General features: G+C 39.7%; 1 protein-coding gene across 4 annotated transcripts in view; it reads left to right on the forward strand.

Annotated features, from left to right (window-relative positions):
* SCAPER (S-phase cyclin A associated protein in the ER) overlaps nt 1–16,920 on the forward strand; it is a 364,249-nt gene that overhangs the window by 73,349 nt on the left and 273,980 nt on the right. For all 4 annotated transcript variants that reach the window (XM_019533358.1, XM_019533360.1, XM_019533359.1 and 1 more), the window contains 2 exons: nt 7,437–7,553; nt 9,568–9,728. In XM_019533358.1, the coding sequence (XP_019388903.1) occupies nt 7,437–7,553; nt 9,568–9,728 (278 nt within the window). The remainder of the gene's footprint in view (nt 1–7,436; nt 7,554–9,567; nt 9,729–16,920) is intronic.

Below are 16,920 nucleotides of genomic sequence, written 5' to 3' on the forward strand. Positions count from 1 at the left end.
CACACACACACTGATTGGTGGAGGGGCCTGTTGGCCCCATCGCTTGCTTCTGATGCTTGGGAAGCAGAAGCTGCGGTTTTTGCCTCATGCCACTTGCTCCTGACTGGATAGGTAAAAACTGGAGCATATTTAAAACCACAGTTTTCATCTCCTGGCCATCAGGAATGGGCACTGAGGCTGATGGGTCCCTCTGCCAAACAGCGGTGGGGGGGGCATGCGGGGGAACTCCAAGATTAAAGGAGCTGCTGCTTTATAAGCTGGACCCACAATTTAAACCAAGCCCTAGTCATGGATATTGGTTTAGAAATGGTATTTAAAGGCCTGATTTTTGGGAATCGGCTTATATGCATTATAAGGGGTCAAGATGGGCAGCGGGGGATAAATGGATTTCTAAACAGCTTGGGAGACATGCACAGCTTCTCTTGGCCCTGAAAGCAGACAGGCTGTCTAGCACAACAAGGCCAATGGATGGATGCAGCCTGAGAATTAAGGGGGCATGCCATAACACGAGATCACAGCCTTCAAGGCAGACAGTGCCTATCACAACAAGGACACCCAGCCTGGGAACCAAAGAAGTATGTACCATACTGTTCCATAACACAACATAAGTGACACCAGCAACAAGGCCTCAGAGAGCAGAGGGACCTAAGTCCCAGTTTTGGGGGAACAGATCAAATTAGGAAAAGGCCCAGAAGGCTATATGGACACATGACCACAGAGAGACAACCAGAGATAGCCATGGATGAAGTCATCAGGAGTCATCAAAGGGGAAGGAGAATACAAAAGTAGAGACTTGAGATTAACAAAGAGTCCCTCCCGTCCCTCCCTGTTCCTTCTTGTCCCTCCTTGCTGTCCCTCCTCCTTCTCCTTCCTGAGAGGGGTCCCCATCCCTGTCCCCTGGGAAGGGTCCCCGAGGCCAACACGGACCAAGGGCATACCAGCAGCCTGTCTCATCCACCCCACTGGAGGGGGACTGTGGGCCTCAGCATCCCACCTCCAGACTACTGACCCCTAAGAGAGGTCAACAACGGGAACCCAAAGAGCAATCTTTGGCCTGCTGTCAGGCCTAGGCTGCCATCTGCACCAGGAGTGAAAAGGGCATCTAATTATCCTACAATATTTTTTATATTAAAGCCTGCCCACACTGAGCTCCCCAAAGTACTTCTCACCATACCTACAGGTTGGGGAACTCCCTTCTTGTCAGTACAGAGGCAGAAAAGGATCTTGGAGTCATCATTGACTCCAAGATAAACATGGGCCGGCAGTGTGGGAAAGCAGTCAGGAAGGCCAGCCGTACCTTGTCATGCATCCACAGATGCATCTTGAGTAGGATCAAGGAGGTGATCCTCCCCCTCTATGCGGCGCTGGTCAGGCTGTGGCTGGAGTACTGCATCCAGTTCTGGGCACCGCACTTCGAGAGGGATGCGGACAACGTGGAGAGGGTCCAGAGGAGGGCCACTCGTATGATCAGGGGGCAGCAGGGCAGGCCTTATGAGGAGAGGCTATGGGACCTGAACCTGTTCAGCCTCCACAAGAGAAGGCTGAGGGGGGATCTAGTGGCCTTTTACAAACTAGTAAGAGGGGACCAGCAGGCATTGGGGGAGTCCCTGTTCCCCCGAGCACTGCCAGGAGTGACCAGGAATAACGGTCACAAGCTGGCAGAGGGTAGGTTTAGGTTAGATATCAGGAGGCGCTACTTCCCGGTCAGGGCGGCTAGGGTCTGGAACCAGCTTCCAAGAGAAGTGGTGCTGGCCCCTACCCTGGGGGTGTTTAAGAGGAAGTTAGATGGTTACTGCATCCCCTTGCTGGGGTCGTTTGACCGCAGTAAACTTTCCTGCCATGGCAGGGGGTCGGACTAGATGATCTACTCAGGTCCCTTCCGACCCTAGAAAGTGTGAAACTATGAAGAGAGAGAGCCTCAGAGTGGACTGCATCCTGACCAGATGTACTTTGACTCTGATGACAGCCCTAGGATTGGTAGATATAGAATTGTTTGATTGTTTGTATTGTTGCCTATTTGTTATCACTCTGTATCAGTAAATCTGTCTATTATCAACTGGCAGGTGTTGTGGTTGGTTTGAGGGTTGTGCCTGCCCAGAACAGAGGTATAGGGGCTAGGTTCCTAAAATGCAGTGTCAACAATGGGAACCCAAAGAGCAGTCTTTGGCCTGCTGTCAGGCCTAGGCTGCCATCTGCACTGGGAGTGAAAAGGGCATCTAATTATCCTACAATATTTTTTATATTAAAGCCTGCCCACACTGAGCTCCCCAAAGTACTTTCCACCAGGACTTCAGGCTACAATCCAGCTCATTTAGCTTCCTTTGTCACAGCCATCAAAGTAGCTTCCAACGGATTGAAATTGTTTTTGTTTAATGCAGTGGTTCTCAACCTTATTAGACTTGCGATAACCCTGGATAGACTCAAGGCACTCGTCAGAAAATTACAGCTCTTAGTTTTAACTCTTTTCATAGATTTCATAGACATTAGGCCCAGAAAGGACCTCGTAAGATCATCAGGTTAAGACCCCTGCCCAAGGAGTGGGAAGTCAGCTATGGTCAAAGGATTCCAGCAAGATAAGCATCCAATTGTTTGTCAAAAGAGTCCAGAATAGGTGCTTGCACCCTCTGGGGGTGGGAATCTATTACAGGCCTTGGGGGCTCAAACAATAAAGAAGTTTTTCTTTATGTCCAGCCTAAAATGGTCTTGCAAGAGTTTGTGACCATTGGACCTTGTCATTCCTTAGGGTGCTCTGGTAAACAGGCATTCTCCCGGATCCTGATGCACATACATACTTTTTGACTACTGAAAAATAATAGAGCAGTTTTTCTGTTGCAAAGAACTCAAAGACCACAGCTATGGATTTCTATTTGAAATCTCCAGGTTTAGCTAAACCTAACAGTGCTAACATTGTTTGGCACCCCATAGCACACTTCCATGGTGTACACCAGGGTTCTGTGGCATCCTGATTTGGAATATGAATCTAAATAATAATGATACTTGCTGCTAATTTTATTTTTATAAATGCACAAATTGATCAGTAAATGAGTCATTGCTAGTAGACTTTTAGAAATTACTGCTGCAATAAAATAAATAGTCAGTGATGAATAATTTGAGTTCAGTTCTAAGTGTTTGTTAAGTAGTTCATACATTCGACACATGGGATTCACCAAAAGGAATATCTGAGCAGTGCATACTTGTGGCAGTGTTCAGAGCAGGACTATTGAACATATTTTTTACTCTGTTTAGAATTTCCTGTTGCACGTTCGTTGTATTTTTCTGTACCTTTAATAGTAGCTCATAGAAGGTATTCATGGCCATAAAGTTTTATCTTCACTTAAAAATTTTTAAGTGACCAACAACAGCTTTTAAAAAAAAACTGAGCTTTTGCTTTGCTTTACTTTTTACAATGTGTAAAGGAGCTTATTTAAAAAATGGTGGTTGCAGATTATGCTTATTTTCTGGCCTTAAAAATATCAGGAATGTAATGCTAATCACTTTATTAATAGAGCTTTTGGGATGAGGTCTTAAAGCACATACATTATTCTTAACTGAAAGAACATAAATATTGAAAACATATACTCTCTCCGAAATTATTTATTACTTACTGGAGTTTAAATAACTTGACAAATAAAACAATAACTAAAGAGTTTTATGCCTTCTGCCTAAAACTATCCCTTTCTTTTTCCTTGCAGGTGCTCATCTTTCAGTAGTTTGAAGTTTGTGGTATTCTTTTATTTAAAATATTAAAAATATTCTCCTCCAAATGCACACTTAAAAAACCCAAAACATTTCTAACCTTCTGCATAAAAAAACCAAAAAGCAGGAAAGTTCCTCCCTTTCCTCTTGCTCCCTCCCACTTCTCCGTCACCCTCCATACATAGTACTTGGTTTTTAAGCCAAGATTAGTATCTGCTTTTTGACAGCTTATAGCATTTGTTGTTGTGTTTGTCCAAGGGCATTCAGAAATAAATTTTTCCAGCCACAAGTGTGGGGAGGAAAAAAGTGCTGCTAAGCTGGCAAGGTTGGAATATATTATGAACATGAAGTGAAGTTATGCATTTGTTGCCATTAAGAGATATAACAAAAAGTAACTTTATATTCTCATGTGCATATTCAGCATATTCAAATATCACACATTTGTTTTTAAGACAAATGAGATACTGGGGAAAAAAAATCAGAAGCTTGAGTTCTGTTGACTCCTGTTGAGACTCAGCATCCACCAGGAGTCTGTCACATCTCATAATGGGATTTAGACTGTGAAGTCATTTGGACAATTTGAAGATTTTTACTTAATACCTACAAAAAAAAGAGACCAGCTCAATTGGTCTTTATTTCCTGGAGTTCATGCTTTCACAAACAAAGCAATATCTTTTTCCCTTCAACATTTTATCATAATCCTGTTTTCCTCAGCAGTGTAGAATTGCCCTGACTCTATTAAATCCTAATATTATAGAAGCCTTAGTCTGTCTGTCTTTCTGTCTGTCCATAACATCCCACAAGGTACTGATCAGAAAACTACGAGATACCAGGCTCGACTGCAGGGCTGTCAAGTGGGTGTGAAACTAGTTGTGGGGTAGGATGCAGAGGGTCCAGATGAATGGATCGGTGTTGTCCTGGCAAGATGTGGGCAGTGGCGTACCCCAGGGGTTGGCCCAGTGCTGTTCAACATTTTCATCAATGACCTGGATGAGGAAGTAAAAAGCCCATTGGCCAAGTTTGCGGACAGACCTGCAGATAGGCTGCAGATACAAGCAGACCTAGACAGGCTGGCATGTTAAGCAGAAGAGAACCAGATGAGGTTCAACGTTGAGAAATGCAAAGTGCCACATCTGGGAAGGAAGAACCCCCAGCACACCTACAGGCTGTGCAACACTAACCTGACCAGCACTACAAATGATAGGGATCTGGGGTTAACAATAGATTAATATTGAGCCAGTAATGCGATGCAGTAACCACTAGGGCCAATAAAACCCTGGCATGCATCAATCAATGCATCTCCAGTAAAAACCAAAGAAGTGATTCTCTCACTTTACTCAACATTGGTGCAGCTGCAGCTGGAGTATTGCATCCAGTTCTGGGCACCACACTTTAACAAGGACATGCTAAAGCTTTAGAGGGTCCAGAGAAGGGCCACCTGTATGATCAGAGACTCGCACAGCAAGCCGTATGAGGAAAGGCTGAGGGAGCTCGGACTCTTCAGCCTAAATAAAAGAAGGCTGAGGGGGCACTGATTGCTGCTTACCGCTATATCAGAGGCATACATTGGGCTTGGTGAACAACTGTTCACGTGGGCGCCCTGGGGGAAAACTGGAAACAACAGCCACAAACTCCTGAAAGAAGGTTACAGCCTGAACATTAGGAAAAACTTCTTCACAATGAGGGTGTCCAAACTATGAAACAAGCTCCCCTCAGAGGTGGTGCAATAATTTACCCTAGAGGTCTTCAAGAGAAGACTGGATGGTCACCTGGCTGCGGTCACCTGACCCCAGATGTCTTTCCTGCTCGTGCAGGGGGCTGGACCTGATGATCCTTCAGGGTCCCTTCCAGCCCTCTGATTCTATAACACTTTATTCATACTCTGATTGGCTGTCTGAAACAACCAGTTGGAGTGCTCCAAGAGCATTCAGACAGAAGACGGCCTGGCGGAGCGGGGGGTGGGGGAAGCAGGCTTGTTCCTCCCCTATCCCTCGACTGGATGAGAAGCAGGGGTGGGGCCGGATGCGGGCGGACATGGAGCTGCCAGGCCCCAACAAGCCGGCAGGGAAAGTGGGGGGCCATAGTGTTGGTGCCCTGCCCACTATGACACTGGGGAGTGTGGTGCTGTCATGGGGCCCTGTCAAGAGCTAGTAAGCAGGGAGAGGGGGGACACAGTGACGGTGCCCTGCTGCTAGCCCTGGCAACAGCTGGGAGGGAGGGGAGGCAGGTGGATGGGTGGACGGGCCCAGACCCAGAGCGTGGGGTGGGGAGGAATGGGCCTGGACTGAAAGGGGTGGGGACAGGGAACGGACCCAGACTTGGGGGGAACGGTGGAGCAGGGCCGGACTCAAAGTACGTGGGGGGAGTGGGGGCTGGACACAGGCCTCTGTCCTATCCCCTCATTGTTCTTGGTGGGCAGTCATCCAGATATTTTTCTGAGAGGAAGGAACCTAGAATCCAGACTCTAGCCACACAACTATTTTGAAAGTGAATTAGACTAGAGCAGCGGTTCCCAAGCTCTGACAGATTGCACACCACCAATTTAAAAGATACAACCTTAAGTACTACCAGCAAATTTTTGTCATATAAAGTAATTATAATAATCTGTTAATGTGTACCACTGACGAGTTCTTTGCGTGCCACTGGTGGTACGTGTACCACAGATTGGGAACCACTGGCCTAGAGCATTCAGATCGTATCCATGTTTTTCCTTGCCTCTAAATAGGTTAGTGAGCCTGCTGCTTTGCAGAATGGCTTTGCCACCTTGGGAGTGCCTTGGCCAGTTCTTTAAATACAAATGTAGGATTTGCATCGAGCCAAGAAATAAACCAGCAAACAAAACATTTAGCCTTTCTCTGGGCCCCTTAGCTCTGACTCAGTACCATAGCATAGCCCCTTCCTGGTAGCAAGCTTATCTGGATTTTAGTCTGCCTCTTGCCCACAAATTGCTTCTTATCCCAGCTTGTCTGCTCTGCTTTCTCCTCTGGATTTTTAAGTGCGAGTGGGATACGCCCTCATTAGCTATCTGTCCACAGCTGGGCTTCTACAAGAGGCTTGTCTGCTCCCTCTTAAAAGTCAAACCATCCTATTACACCTTATTAGTTCCTCTCTTGATAGCTCCCTTTTTGCATTACTCAACAGTTGACACACACATTCCAGCCCTCAGATGTGTTCACAAAAGGCTACTTAAAATAAAAATGTCATATTGCTACTTCCATTAGTGCAGTATAAAATGGCGGCAGCCATTTTAACACCTGTGTTAAAAGCAATCTAGTTATACCTCTGGGTGCAGCCATTTTAGATGCTTCTCTAGATATGTGAGCTCTGATACTTCATAAGTTTCATGGTCAATAGTAGTATCTCTAAAACTGTGAAGTCGTGTATCTCAGGACCTTTTTCCCATCCTACTCAGATCTTTCCTGTGTGCCTCTTCATGTCATGTTAGGTTTTATATTTGAATTTTAAAACAGTGCAAGTATTTATTTTGAAATAGTTCTGGCTAATATGGTTTGAGATGTAATTTAGAAACCTCAGATAAGATTTTGATTAAACTTCAGCCCTTTCTTTTTACTAATGTTTTATAATGTTCACTAATACTGTTCAAGGTGAACATGGAGAAGTAGGGCTGGAGGGGACCTTGGGAGACCATCTAGTCCAACTCCCTGGAAACAGCATCCATTGAAAATGTTGTCAAGACTGCTTACAATTAATTTGTAATTAATTCTCTCCTGAATTTGCAGACCTACTTCTTTGGCTTGGGAAGTTAAGAAGATGTCTCCGGGACGCCATGTAATCCCAAGTCCCTCAGCCGACAGAATCAGTGTAACATCAAATGCTCGGAGAAGTTTAAATTTTGGGTATGAGACCAAGAAGTAAGAGTTCTGATGAAAAGCTAATTAATTTATTTTTCATGTTGTAGCTAATGTTTTTATTTCTGTTTTCTAATCCATATTTGAACCCAAAAATTGGTGTGTGAAAATGAGAAAAAGAATACCTGACAAATGCAAGCTTTAAAAAAAATCTACCTTTTATATATTTTTTGGCTTGGATTTAGTTAGACTTTTTATTCCTTGGTGTTTCAGTGACCAGAAGATAGAAAAATCAATACATTTTAATGTTAACTGTTTAATAGGCATTTTCTTTTACAAAACAAAGGTCAAAATATATGCAATTGACATTTTAAAAGTGCCTGTGTATGCACCTGTGTATGGCCAGCTGAGTGTGCAGGAAGTAAATATTGATCCCTAAGAATGAATATAAAATGAGATTATTATGAGTTTGATGAAGAGCAAAATGTATGTTAGTCTGAAAGAAAATATTTAATATTACAATACTGAATCTCTTATTCAGCTAACTGCCAAAATTCAATATGTGGCAGGAGACTCATAATAAAACATGCATTTAAATTATTTAACGTTGTTTCAGGGCAGCAGTGCTCTTACTAAAACCCCTGTTCAGGAAAGCACTTTATGTATATACTTTGAATGTCTTTCTTTTTAAAGGCCTGTTTTAAGTTAAGTCAGGTGTGTTTAAGTTCTGTCCCCAGTAGGATGGTTTTCTCAACAACAAATAGCAGATCTGTTACAAGGATAAATGGCCACTGTGGTTCCAATGTTCAGTTGCCTTGAGATGTATATTGGATCAAATATTTCTAAGTAATGATCTGTAATTGCATAGAAATTGGTTTACTAACAAGGATATATAGTATTAAAAATAAATAGGGTTAATTTAAATGCTTCTCAGAAATACCAGGTCAATCTAATCAAAAGAAAACTCTTCAGTGCTCTCAGTTTACTCTTTTTTTTAAAGGCATTTGCAGTTATTTAATTAGTGGTGTGGTAACTTGGGCCCTCATTCTTCACTGAGAACTCCCTGGTACACACTGCATCCATGCCATCCTCAGTGTAAGATTGGAACTTAACTGGAAGCCCTCACTTGATAGGGTTAGTATGGAATATTATTGTAGCATCCTCCTTGGCAAATAATGTGGGATTGTGAGGTTCGTTGTTTTTAGAACGTGTGTGTCGATAGCAGCCTATACAGTAGCATGGATCATGGATATATTTAACTAGATGTATAGTTAAAACCCCAAGATTATGATGGATATGTGTAGTATAGCTATGTAGTAGAAGCCTGCCATTTAACAAACATCCTGTCCTTGGTTAAGCTCAGTGCCCATTCTGTGGACATCTTGGGCAGAAACCTCTTTTGGAGAGTTGTGCAGTTGGCTAACTGGTGCTCCTTGTGGACTTTTTTGGTTTAACAAACCTGAGATTAATGCTTTAGATTATGCTTTATATGGAAACCATGTTCTTTCACCACTGAAATACTCAAATTAATTCCTTCTCCTTTAGCTTCCTTTTAGTTTTTAGTTTGGGACATTAACATTTCACTGCTGTTTTGAGTATAAAGGATCTCACTTTGGGCCTCCAAAAATTGTGTATGGTTGGGAATGATTTAGTGACAAGCTAGGACTGTCCCAAAAATATTCTTTTTTAAATCTGTTTGCTTGTTTCTGGGTGCCTGTTATCTATTAATACCCACCTATCTTCAAGTCAGCCAAAGTTTTACGGAGGATTTGTCCTTTGCTTCCCACATGCCACCCTCAAGTTAAATGTCTTGCTGCCATAGTAACTAACTCTGGAAACTGAAGTGGTAGGAAGAGAGGGGCAAGATAGGCTGCCTGAAAAGTGCCAGAGTATGAGCTTTCTACTGGTTCCCAGTAGGTTCATTTTCTGGAGCTGCTCATTAGTCTGAGTTAGTGGAAGCCTGGACACACAAAGGAAAGTTAAATAAGAAAATCTCCAAAAAAAAAAAAAAATTATTTGATTAGAAACTTCTTTCTTTTTTCTTTTGTCTTTTTTAACTTAGAAACCCATCTGTGACAATTGCTGCTACCCGTTTGGCTCCCTCAGGTGTAAGTTGGGCAGATAAGGTGAAAGCCAACCATGGAGCTAAAGCTGTTACTCCAGAACTAGCAAGTACACAACCTTATATGCCAACACCAGGGCAGAAGTCATCCAGGAGAAATGGTAAGTGTCTTTAAGTAAGCTGTCATCTAAAATATTTTTTATGGCTCAGCTATTGAAACTTAGTTCGGAATGCCAAGGTTTATGTCATAACAAAAGTAAATTTGTTTGTCAAAACTTTTGTTATGCAGCACACCAGTTTAACTTTACATGAAATAACAGCAAAATTAAACCAGCTACCAAGTATTAGGTTATTCGAGAATTGTGTTTTCAATTTTATAGGCAAGGTTGGGGCACTTGGCCCATTTTAAAAGTGTCTTTAGTAACTAACATGTCCCATATTTACTCCTGCTGCAGGAGTTAAAATATGCACAAAAAAGGAAAAAGAAGCAGTCATAAAATATCATTCAGCTGCAGTATCATCCTAACTGACAACAGATCTGAAAGAGTGGAAGAATATTACTTCCCTTTCTCTAGAAAGGAAGCCCATGGAGTTTTAGACTTCATCATGGGCATCTGGGATGACAACTCAAAACCAAAAAGTGCTATGATTCTCAGGTTTGAAAAGGTACAAATGGTCCCACAAGAATAATTTTTGTCTGATATTTTCCAAAAGAGCTTAACAATAGTTTGATGTGTCCATTGAGACCTGGAGCATTAGAACTGTTCTAAGGAAGTGATAATGGATGGCTTGTTCTTTCTCTAAGTACAAGAGTTTCCACGCTAAATTGTAGCTTCTTTCCTTTTGTTTAAAGAGTCTCCTTGGAGGAACCTTAAATTCACAACCTTTATGATTGTTTTATTGGAAATACTAAAAAGCCCTTTACCTTTTGGGTTATGAACTTATGTTTTGCTTCCCTCTTTTCATCTGCCAGCGTATACTGGAAACTTGGGATTTTCTCCAGAGATTGTTTTCCCTATTTACCTTTCCATCTATTGACCCATTTTCCTTCATGCAAACGCAGCAGGGAGCTAATAGAAATAGTCCAGTACAAATGAGTTAAAATTTTTAAGTGTTTATAATTTAATATTTTAAAGGAAGACTATTATAAGATAAAGATAAAATAAAGATACACTTAAGGAATGCAAAACTTTAGAACTCCTGGTTCAGATGACCTTAATGAGTTTATACTTTAAAACTGTCACTAGTAGTAAAAATCATGTGCAGTAGATGAAGTTGTAAATGTACATAGTGTTTTATGAATGGAGAATAGAACACGTTTCTTGCCCTGAATGCCTTACAATTTAAATTAATTCAGTTTTGTAACAATGCACTTCGTTTAGAAAAAAACAGTCAAAAGTAGAAATATAGTAAAAAAAATAAAATAAAATCTTATTCTACCCTGTTTTATAATGCTACATCCTCGAGCAACATTTTAAGTTGGGGAAAAAAACCAAAAATGAAATGGAACATTTGTCTTTGGTTTCACTTGGCTTCTCAGCAGGCCTTTTTATTTAAATAACCTTCAGGCGTTTTTATGTATTCTGAGAGAAATTTCATTTTTGTGTTTGCAGTTTAAAAAGGGGGTACTGAGGTACAGCTGCTTAAGGACAAGAAATACTCTGCAGTAGTCAGTGTTATCTGTGGTACTACAGCAGGCAGAGTCTGTAGCCCCTGGGTATTTCTAGACAGATTAGGTATAACAGTTCTTTTTGAAAGCAGAGCTTTTTGTACTTCCAGGGACATTCAGCCATTATATACTCCATGTGACTGATGAATTCTTTAAGTACAAGTCATAGTCTTCTACATACCAGTGATGTTTACAGAAATTGGACAATATACTGCAGAGTGTTTCTTTTTTTTAGATTCTAATCAAGTATATCAAACACTGATGGAGATTTTTGGTTGGTGACTGAATTAATTTTATAAGCTATTAGTTTGAGATTTGGAGTGATCTTCATAAGTGGGAGACTTCCTGAGTTAATCTGTTTTTCAATAGTTAGATGACTAAATAGTTCTTTTTCTTACACCAGATAAAACAGGAAGTCGTTTTCTTTTACCAGTGCTTTCAGATTTCATTGGGGAATAAATATGACCAACACTTTACTATATCTGATAAAAATGGTTAGGAAGGCTAATTAGATTATATCTATGCAATTAGTAGTCCCATTGTAGATCCCTCTTTGTCATTTCCTTATCAGTTACTGTTTTCTTGGGAAATCTTTTAGCCTTTTTTCCTTTGTGACCAGACATTCTGTTTCAGATAGAAGGCAGTCTTGCAATTATGTGTCCTGAGCCTTTTATTTAGAACACAGTTTCCCAAACTGTGTTGCATGTACAATATTGGTCATGTGAGTTTCATGTTCCATCATTTGAATTCAGTAGTTTTTAAGGAGATACCTGAACCAATAAAGTTTGAGAACCACTGGTCTCTTATGGAATAGGTAAAGACGTTCTGCTTAATTCTGCTGGAATTAAGCTTTTGAATACAGTGACACCAAGTCCTGACCTTACAGCACAGTTATGGTCTAAATACTATGTGGTCACGTTATACCAGTAATTGACATAATTGAAAGGTCAAGTACATAAGTATATTACTTATTACTGTTTTCTTTTCCTGTTAAGCATGATAATTTTAGAATTCAGCTATATTGACTACACTGTATAAGCACTATATTTGTTTTCAATTACATGGTTGTATGACAGTTGGCTATTGCGTACAGCTTTTAAAAAGTGCTGTTGAGGTTTGCCAGCCCCTGTCACTTTGCATTTTTCTCGCTTAACCCAGGAAATGAATCTCTTCCATTATGTAACAGGAGATATGGTCTTCAGCAATGCCGTAAACTACACTGACTGGCAGTGGACTCCAAAGGCTGCATGGGCAGCCAGGAATAGTGAGGGTATAGACATCTTTCTCTTGGATATGTAATTCTTATGTTGCCAGCCAAGAAGATAGTATTGGGGTGTTTTAGGGAAAACTCTGTTACCTGGCTCCACTGGAGTTAAATCTGTGTTGTGCTGGGAAATGGGACTGTGAAAATTGTGCATACCAGTATATCTTCCCCTGTTGTTTTGAGAGCTGGGAAAGTTATAGCTCATGTTTAAACATCTTCAGTTATCACCAGTCAGTCTTCCAAATAGTCTTCCCATAAAAAAGAAGGCAGTCTGATTTGGGATCTTCTCAATGAATTTAAAAAACAACAACTCATTTTTAAAAAATAAATGACTAATTTCACAGGACATGGCACAAACAAAAGTTTGTTACTCTTTATTTTCCCTTTTAACCAATTGGTCAGATGCTTATTTGTGTAGCATGGTTCTCTGTTTCCTCCATTGTCACTGCTCATTTCATCTTTTGCATGACTAACAGATCACTAGTATCCAAGGGGAAGGAATTTAAATATATTTTTGAAAGAGAAAACAGGGTTTTTCAACTGTCACTGAAACTCTGAGACTACACTGCCTCTGCAAATTCATACTTCCACCCATATTTCTATTTCTACATGAACTTGTGGTGAAAGTATTTTTAGGTAGATCTATTACTAGCCAATTTTAGTTGCTTTTTTAAATGTTTAGATGTGGGAAAATGTAAACATAGGAATGTTGTTACTATGATTCTGAAACATTTAGTTTGGTTAGTTATACATTCTGTCAATTACCTTTTGGTTCTCTCTTTTTTTTTTTTTTTTAACTGGCCTCTAATCTTTCTCACCACTTTGTGTCAGTTCTAAGCATCTGTTACCTACTCTCTCCTTTGATATATACATCTGCTTTCTCTAAGCATCTTAGTCCATCAGTCCTATTGCATTTCTTATCCTCTCCCATCTCCTCTGTACCTTTCCTTTTTGCTCTTCCTGCATTTTCTCTCTAGGCCAGAATGAATTGTGGTTGACAAACTATTCTTCCTCTGCTACTCTCATCGACAGTGCTTTTTTCACAGTACGTGATATTTATCAGGTTTTCTTTTGGTCCAGTTCTGTTCCTGCAAACTTGATCTTTGTTCCCAGTTACATGTCAACAAAGTCAGTAGACCAGCCCTGGGTATATATTGAGAAATATCACCCCAAGATATCAAGGGATAGTTTGTTCCCTTCTCAGTTCTCAAAAGAGTTTTATTGCTTTTTAAGGACACATAATCCCCATTGGAAACAGTGCTGCTTTTTTCCTTTTCCTCTTCACTTCTATTATTATTTTTTATGTGGCTGTTAATAGTACTGAGACCATTTAGATTTCTTAACAGTTCTTTAACCATTCTGCCAGTACCCACCTAAAACAACTTATGTAGAGAAACTGTTGTTATCACTGTCAACTTTTTAACTGTATATTCTTTTTTTTCTGTTTTCTGTCCAACACGTCTATCTCAGACCTGACAGAAGTTGTGGAAAAATCATTTCAGTTCCTTCTGTGTTCAGGTATATAGATCAGTTTCTTCTAGCTTCGTGTAATCATAGTTCTCCATAGTTATACCACAGTGCCTACAGTAATGTTGCTGAAGATGTCAAAAAAAAATAATGAAAGGTACCTTATTTGGAGCTGAAAGTTTAATAATGAATGAGGAAGGCCAAGTAATAGGTAATATATCACTGGTAAAGAGATTTTTTTAAGGGAGCATTTAAGTCTCATGAGGCAGAACTCCTTAGAGTATTGCAAATACTTGGGTACATTTGTGTTGTTGATAAATCTGCTGGACAATTCTTCCAGATGGAGTAACTTTGAAAGAAGGCAGCCCACGTGGCTATGAGGGCCCCAACATAACAGATGGCTTGTCACTTCCATGTAATACAAGAGCAAGGAGAGCCAGGGAAGTTCAAATGAAACTAGAGAATGATCAGAGTAGTCAAATGAATTATTCATTAACAAAACTGGGCAAGTAACCAAATCTAGCATGTGATACTTAGCACGTGGAGATGGCTAGTAAACTCTATGAAAAGAATTCCAGTTTTGGAAAGAAGTTATTATGAACCAGGGATGACACCCTGGTGAGCAGTAAATGCATTTAAAATCAAAAGCTGTGTGATAAGATGTCAGTAAAGGTATTAGTGCTGCAAAATTTTTGTTAATGTAAGCATAGCTGAAAATTACCAGGAATATACGACTGATGAGAAATTTAGAAATGGAAAAGATAAACAAACTTTGAAGCACATGAATAGATATAAAGTGATGGTCATAAAAAACCTCCAGCGTTGCCTCTATCCCTTATTACTCGAGAACTCTGCAGAAATATTTACACTTTACGTAAATTTTACAATTATGTTTTATCTGGGGAGCTTTACCAAATGGCCAGTGTGCTATCAAATGCTGTAGATAAATTTGTTCTGTTCAAGTTTTTGGGTATAATGTTCAAGTAAAAATTGTGAACCTGTGGCATAAATGGATATTTTAATAAAAAAATAAACTTATATATACCCGGCTTTTACTAGAGGGGCCTTAAAGTGGTAATAATAAATATGATGAACTAGTATTATAGCAATGTGGTGGTGTTATTAAAATAATAATGCAATATAGTATAATATTAGAACAATAAATACAATATTAGAGCACCTAGAAGTGAGCTACAATTCTCTCAACAATCTAGATACCAAGGAAGTAGCTAAGCAGTCCAAATAAGGTATCTACAGGCAGTCCTCGGACTTACAACACAATTGGTTCCTGAAAACCGCATCTTAAGTTGAAATGTTAAAACTTGGAACCGATTTTCTCAGAAGAAACAATGTTGTAAATGGGGGATTGGTTCTTGAACCAAGGCCTGATACCCTATGTTCACCAAAATACTCCAGAATTTTGTACTTGATCAATTATAGATAAGTAATATAGCTACATTAATGTATTTATATTGTAAATAGCAATCATATTGTTTTGGAAGGACTTCTTTGAGGTGACGTGGTTGGACTTTTTGGATGGTTTTTGGCTGGAGTCTTCTCAGGAGTTTTGGCTGCAGGGTTTTCTGGAGTCTTTCTGGAGTCTACTTTCTTAAATAAAGTGTCCAAGGAAGTTTGGACAGATGTTCTCCAGGTAGATGAGCGATGCAGTGAACTTGTTCGCTGGCATGGTGTCGCATTGGATCGAGCTTTGTAAAGTCGAAACTGGTGTCATAAAGTTGAAACAGGGTGTCAATTTATAAACGTAGTAAGTGCGAAACGTTGTAACTCAGAACATTGTAAGTTGAGGGCTGCCTGTATTTATTTAGTAAATTTACTGTAGGTCTGAAGATTATAGAGGTTACCTGAGGCTTTTTGCTTGATGTATTAAAAGATTTAGAAAGTAACTCAAGATTTTATCTTCTACAAGAGGTAACTTGGCCTGTCTAACCAGCATGTGATACTTAGCCCATATAGATGGCTAATGAGCTTTATACGACTTGTTTTATCCTTGCTACATGTCTTGTATTACCAGCAATGACATTATTTTTTTCATTTATTGAAAACAATGACCCTGTGAATATTGTTAAGATTTGTTTACATTCTAGATGCATTTAATTTATTTAGAAACAAGAAATCAGGGTAGCTATTCAGCTGTCATGTAGGTATATAGACTTCACTATTATGCTTCCTGATTTATATCAGCTCATTTATATACTACAATATTTCTACAGGTTTACCTGGTTTTCTATGCAAGCTGTTAGATATGAGAAGGAAGGAGAGAAAATAAATACGCAATATAGAACTATTGTTTTGCATCCAGTTCCTTTTCTCTCCAGCTCCCATCCATGTGGGAGCTCAATACATCTCCTATTCAGCTTGATAGGAGATGAATAAATGTATATCCAGTAATTTAAACACTAAGCAAATCTTCAAAAGTGAATAATATATAGTTTACCTTACCAGGTAAATCATCCAGTTCAGTAACCTTCCCTAGGCACTTCCAGTACTTTTTAACAACTATCCTCTATTGCTTTCCTAGAAGCAATTAGTAATGGTGTAAGTTATCAAACCACCCAAGTTTGAAAATGCTGGCTGTTTTGGCTCCCAGCCCCTGTATCTGAACCATATGCCCATCTTTCCTGTTGTAAAAAGCTTTGAGATACCTTGCATGGAAATGATGTTGTATAAACATAAATCCTATACTATTCTAAGCTTAGTCTGAGGTTTCATTTTCATTTTATGATTTGTTATCCATCCCGACCAGTATTCTTTCTTACAAACACTTCTATATTTTATTTGACTGGTTATTCAAAAACATTTATTCCAAAGGTATATTGTAAAATATAGTCCTTAATTAATTCTTTAGTTTTATTGAGCTCAAAGTTTATTCATATATTGGGATGTTCTTTTTGATCATTTTCTTCTATTATATCAATATTTGTATTACCTGATA

Source organism: Crocodylus porosus, unplaced genomic scaffold (assembly GCF_001723895.1).
Source record: "Crocodylus porosus isolate Cpor-Errol unplaced genomic scaffold, CroPor_comp1, whole genome shotgun sequence".
Taxonomy (NCBI): domain Eukaryota; kingdom Metazoa; phylum Chordata; order Crocodylia; family Crocodylidae; genus Crocodylus; species Crocodylus porosus.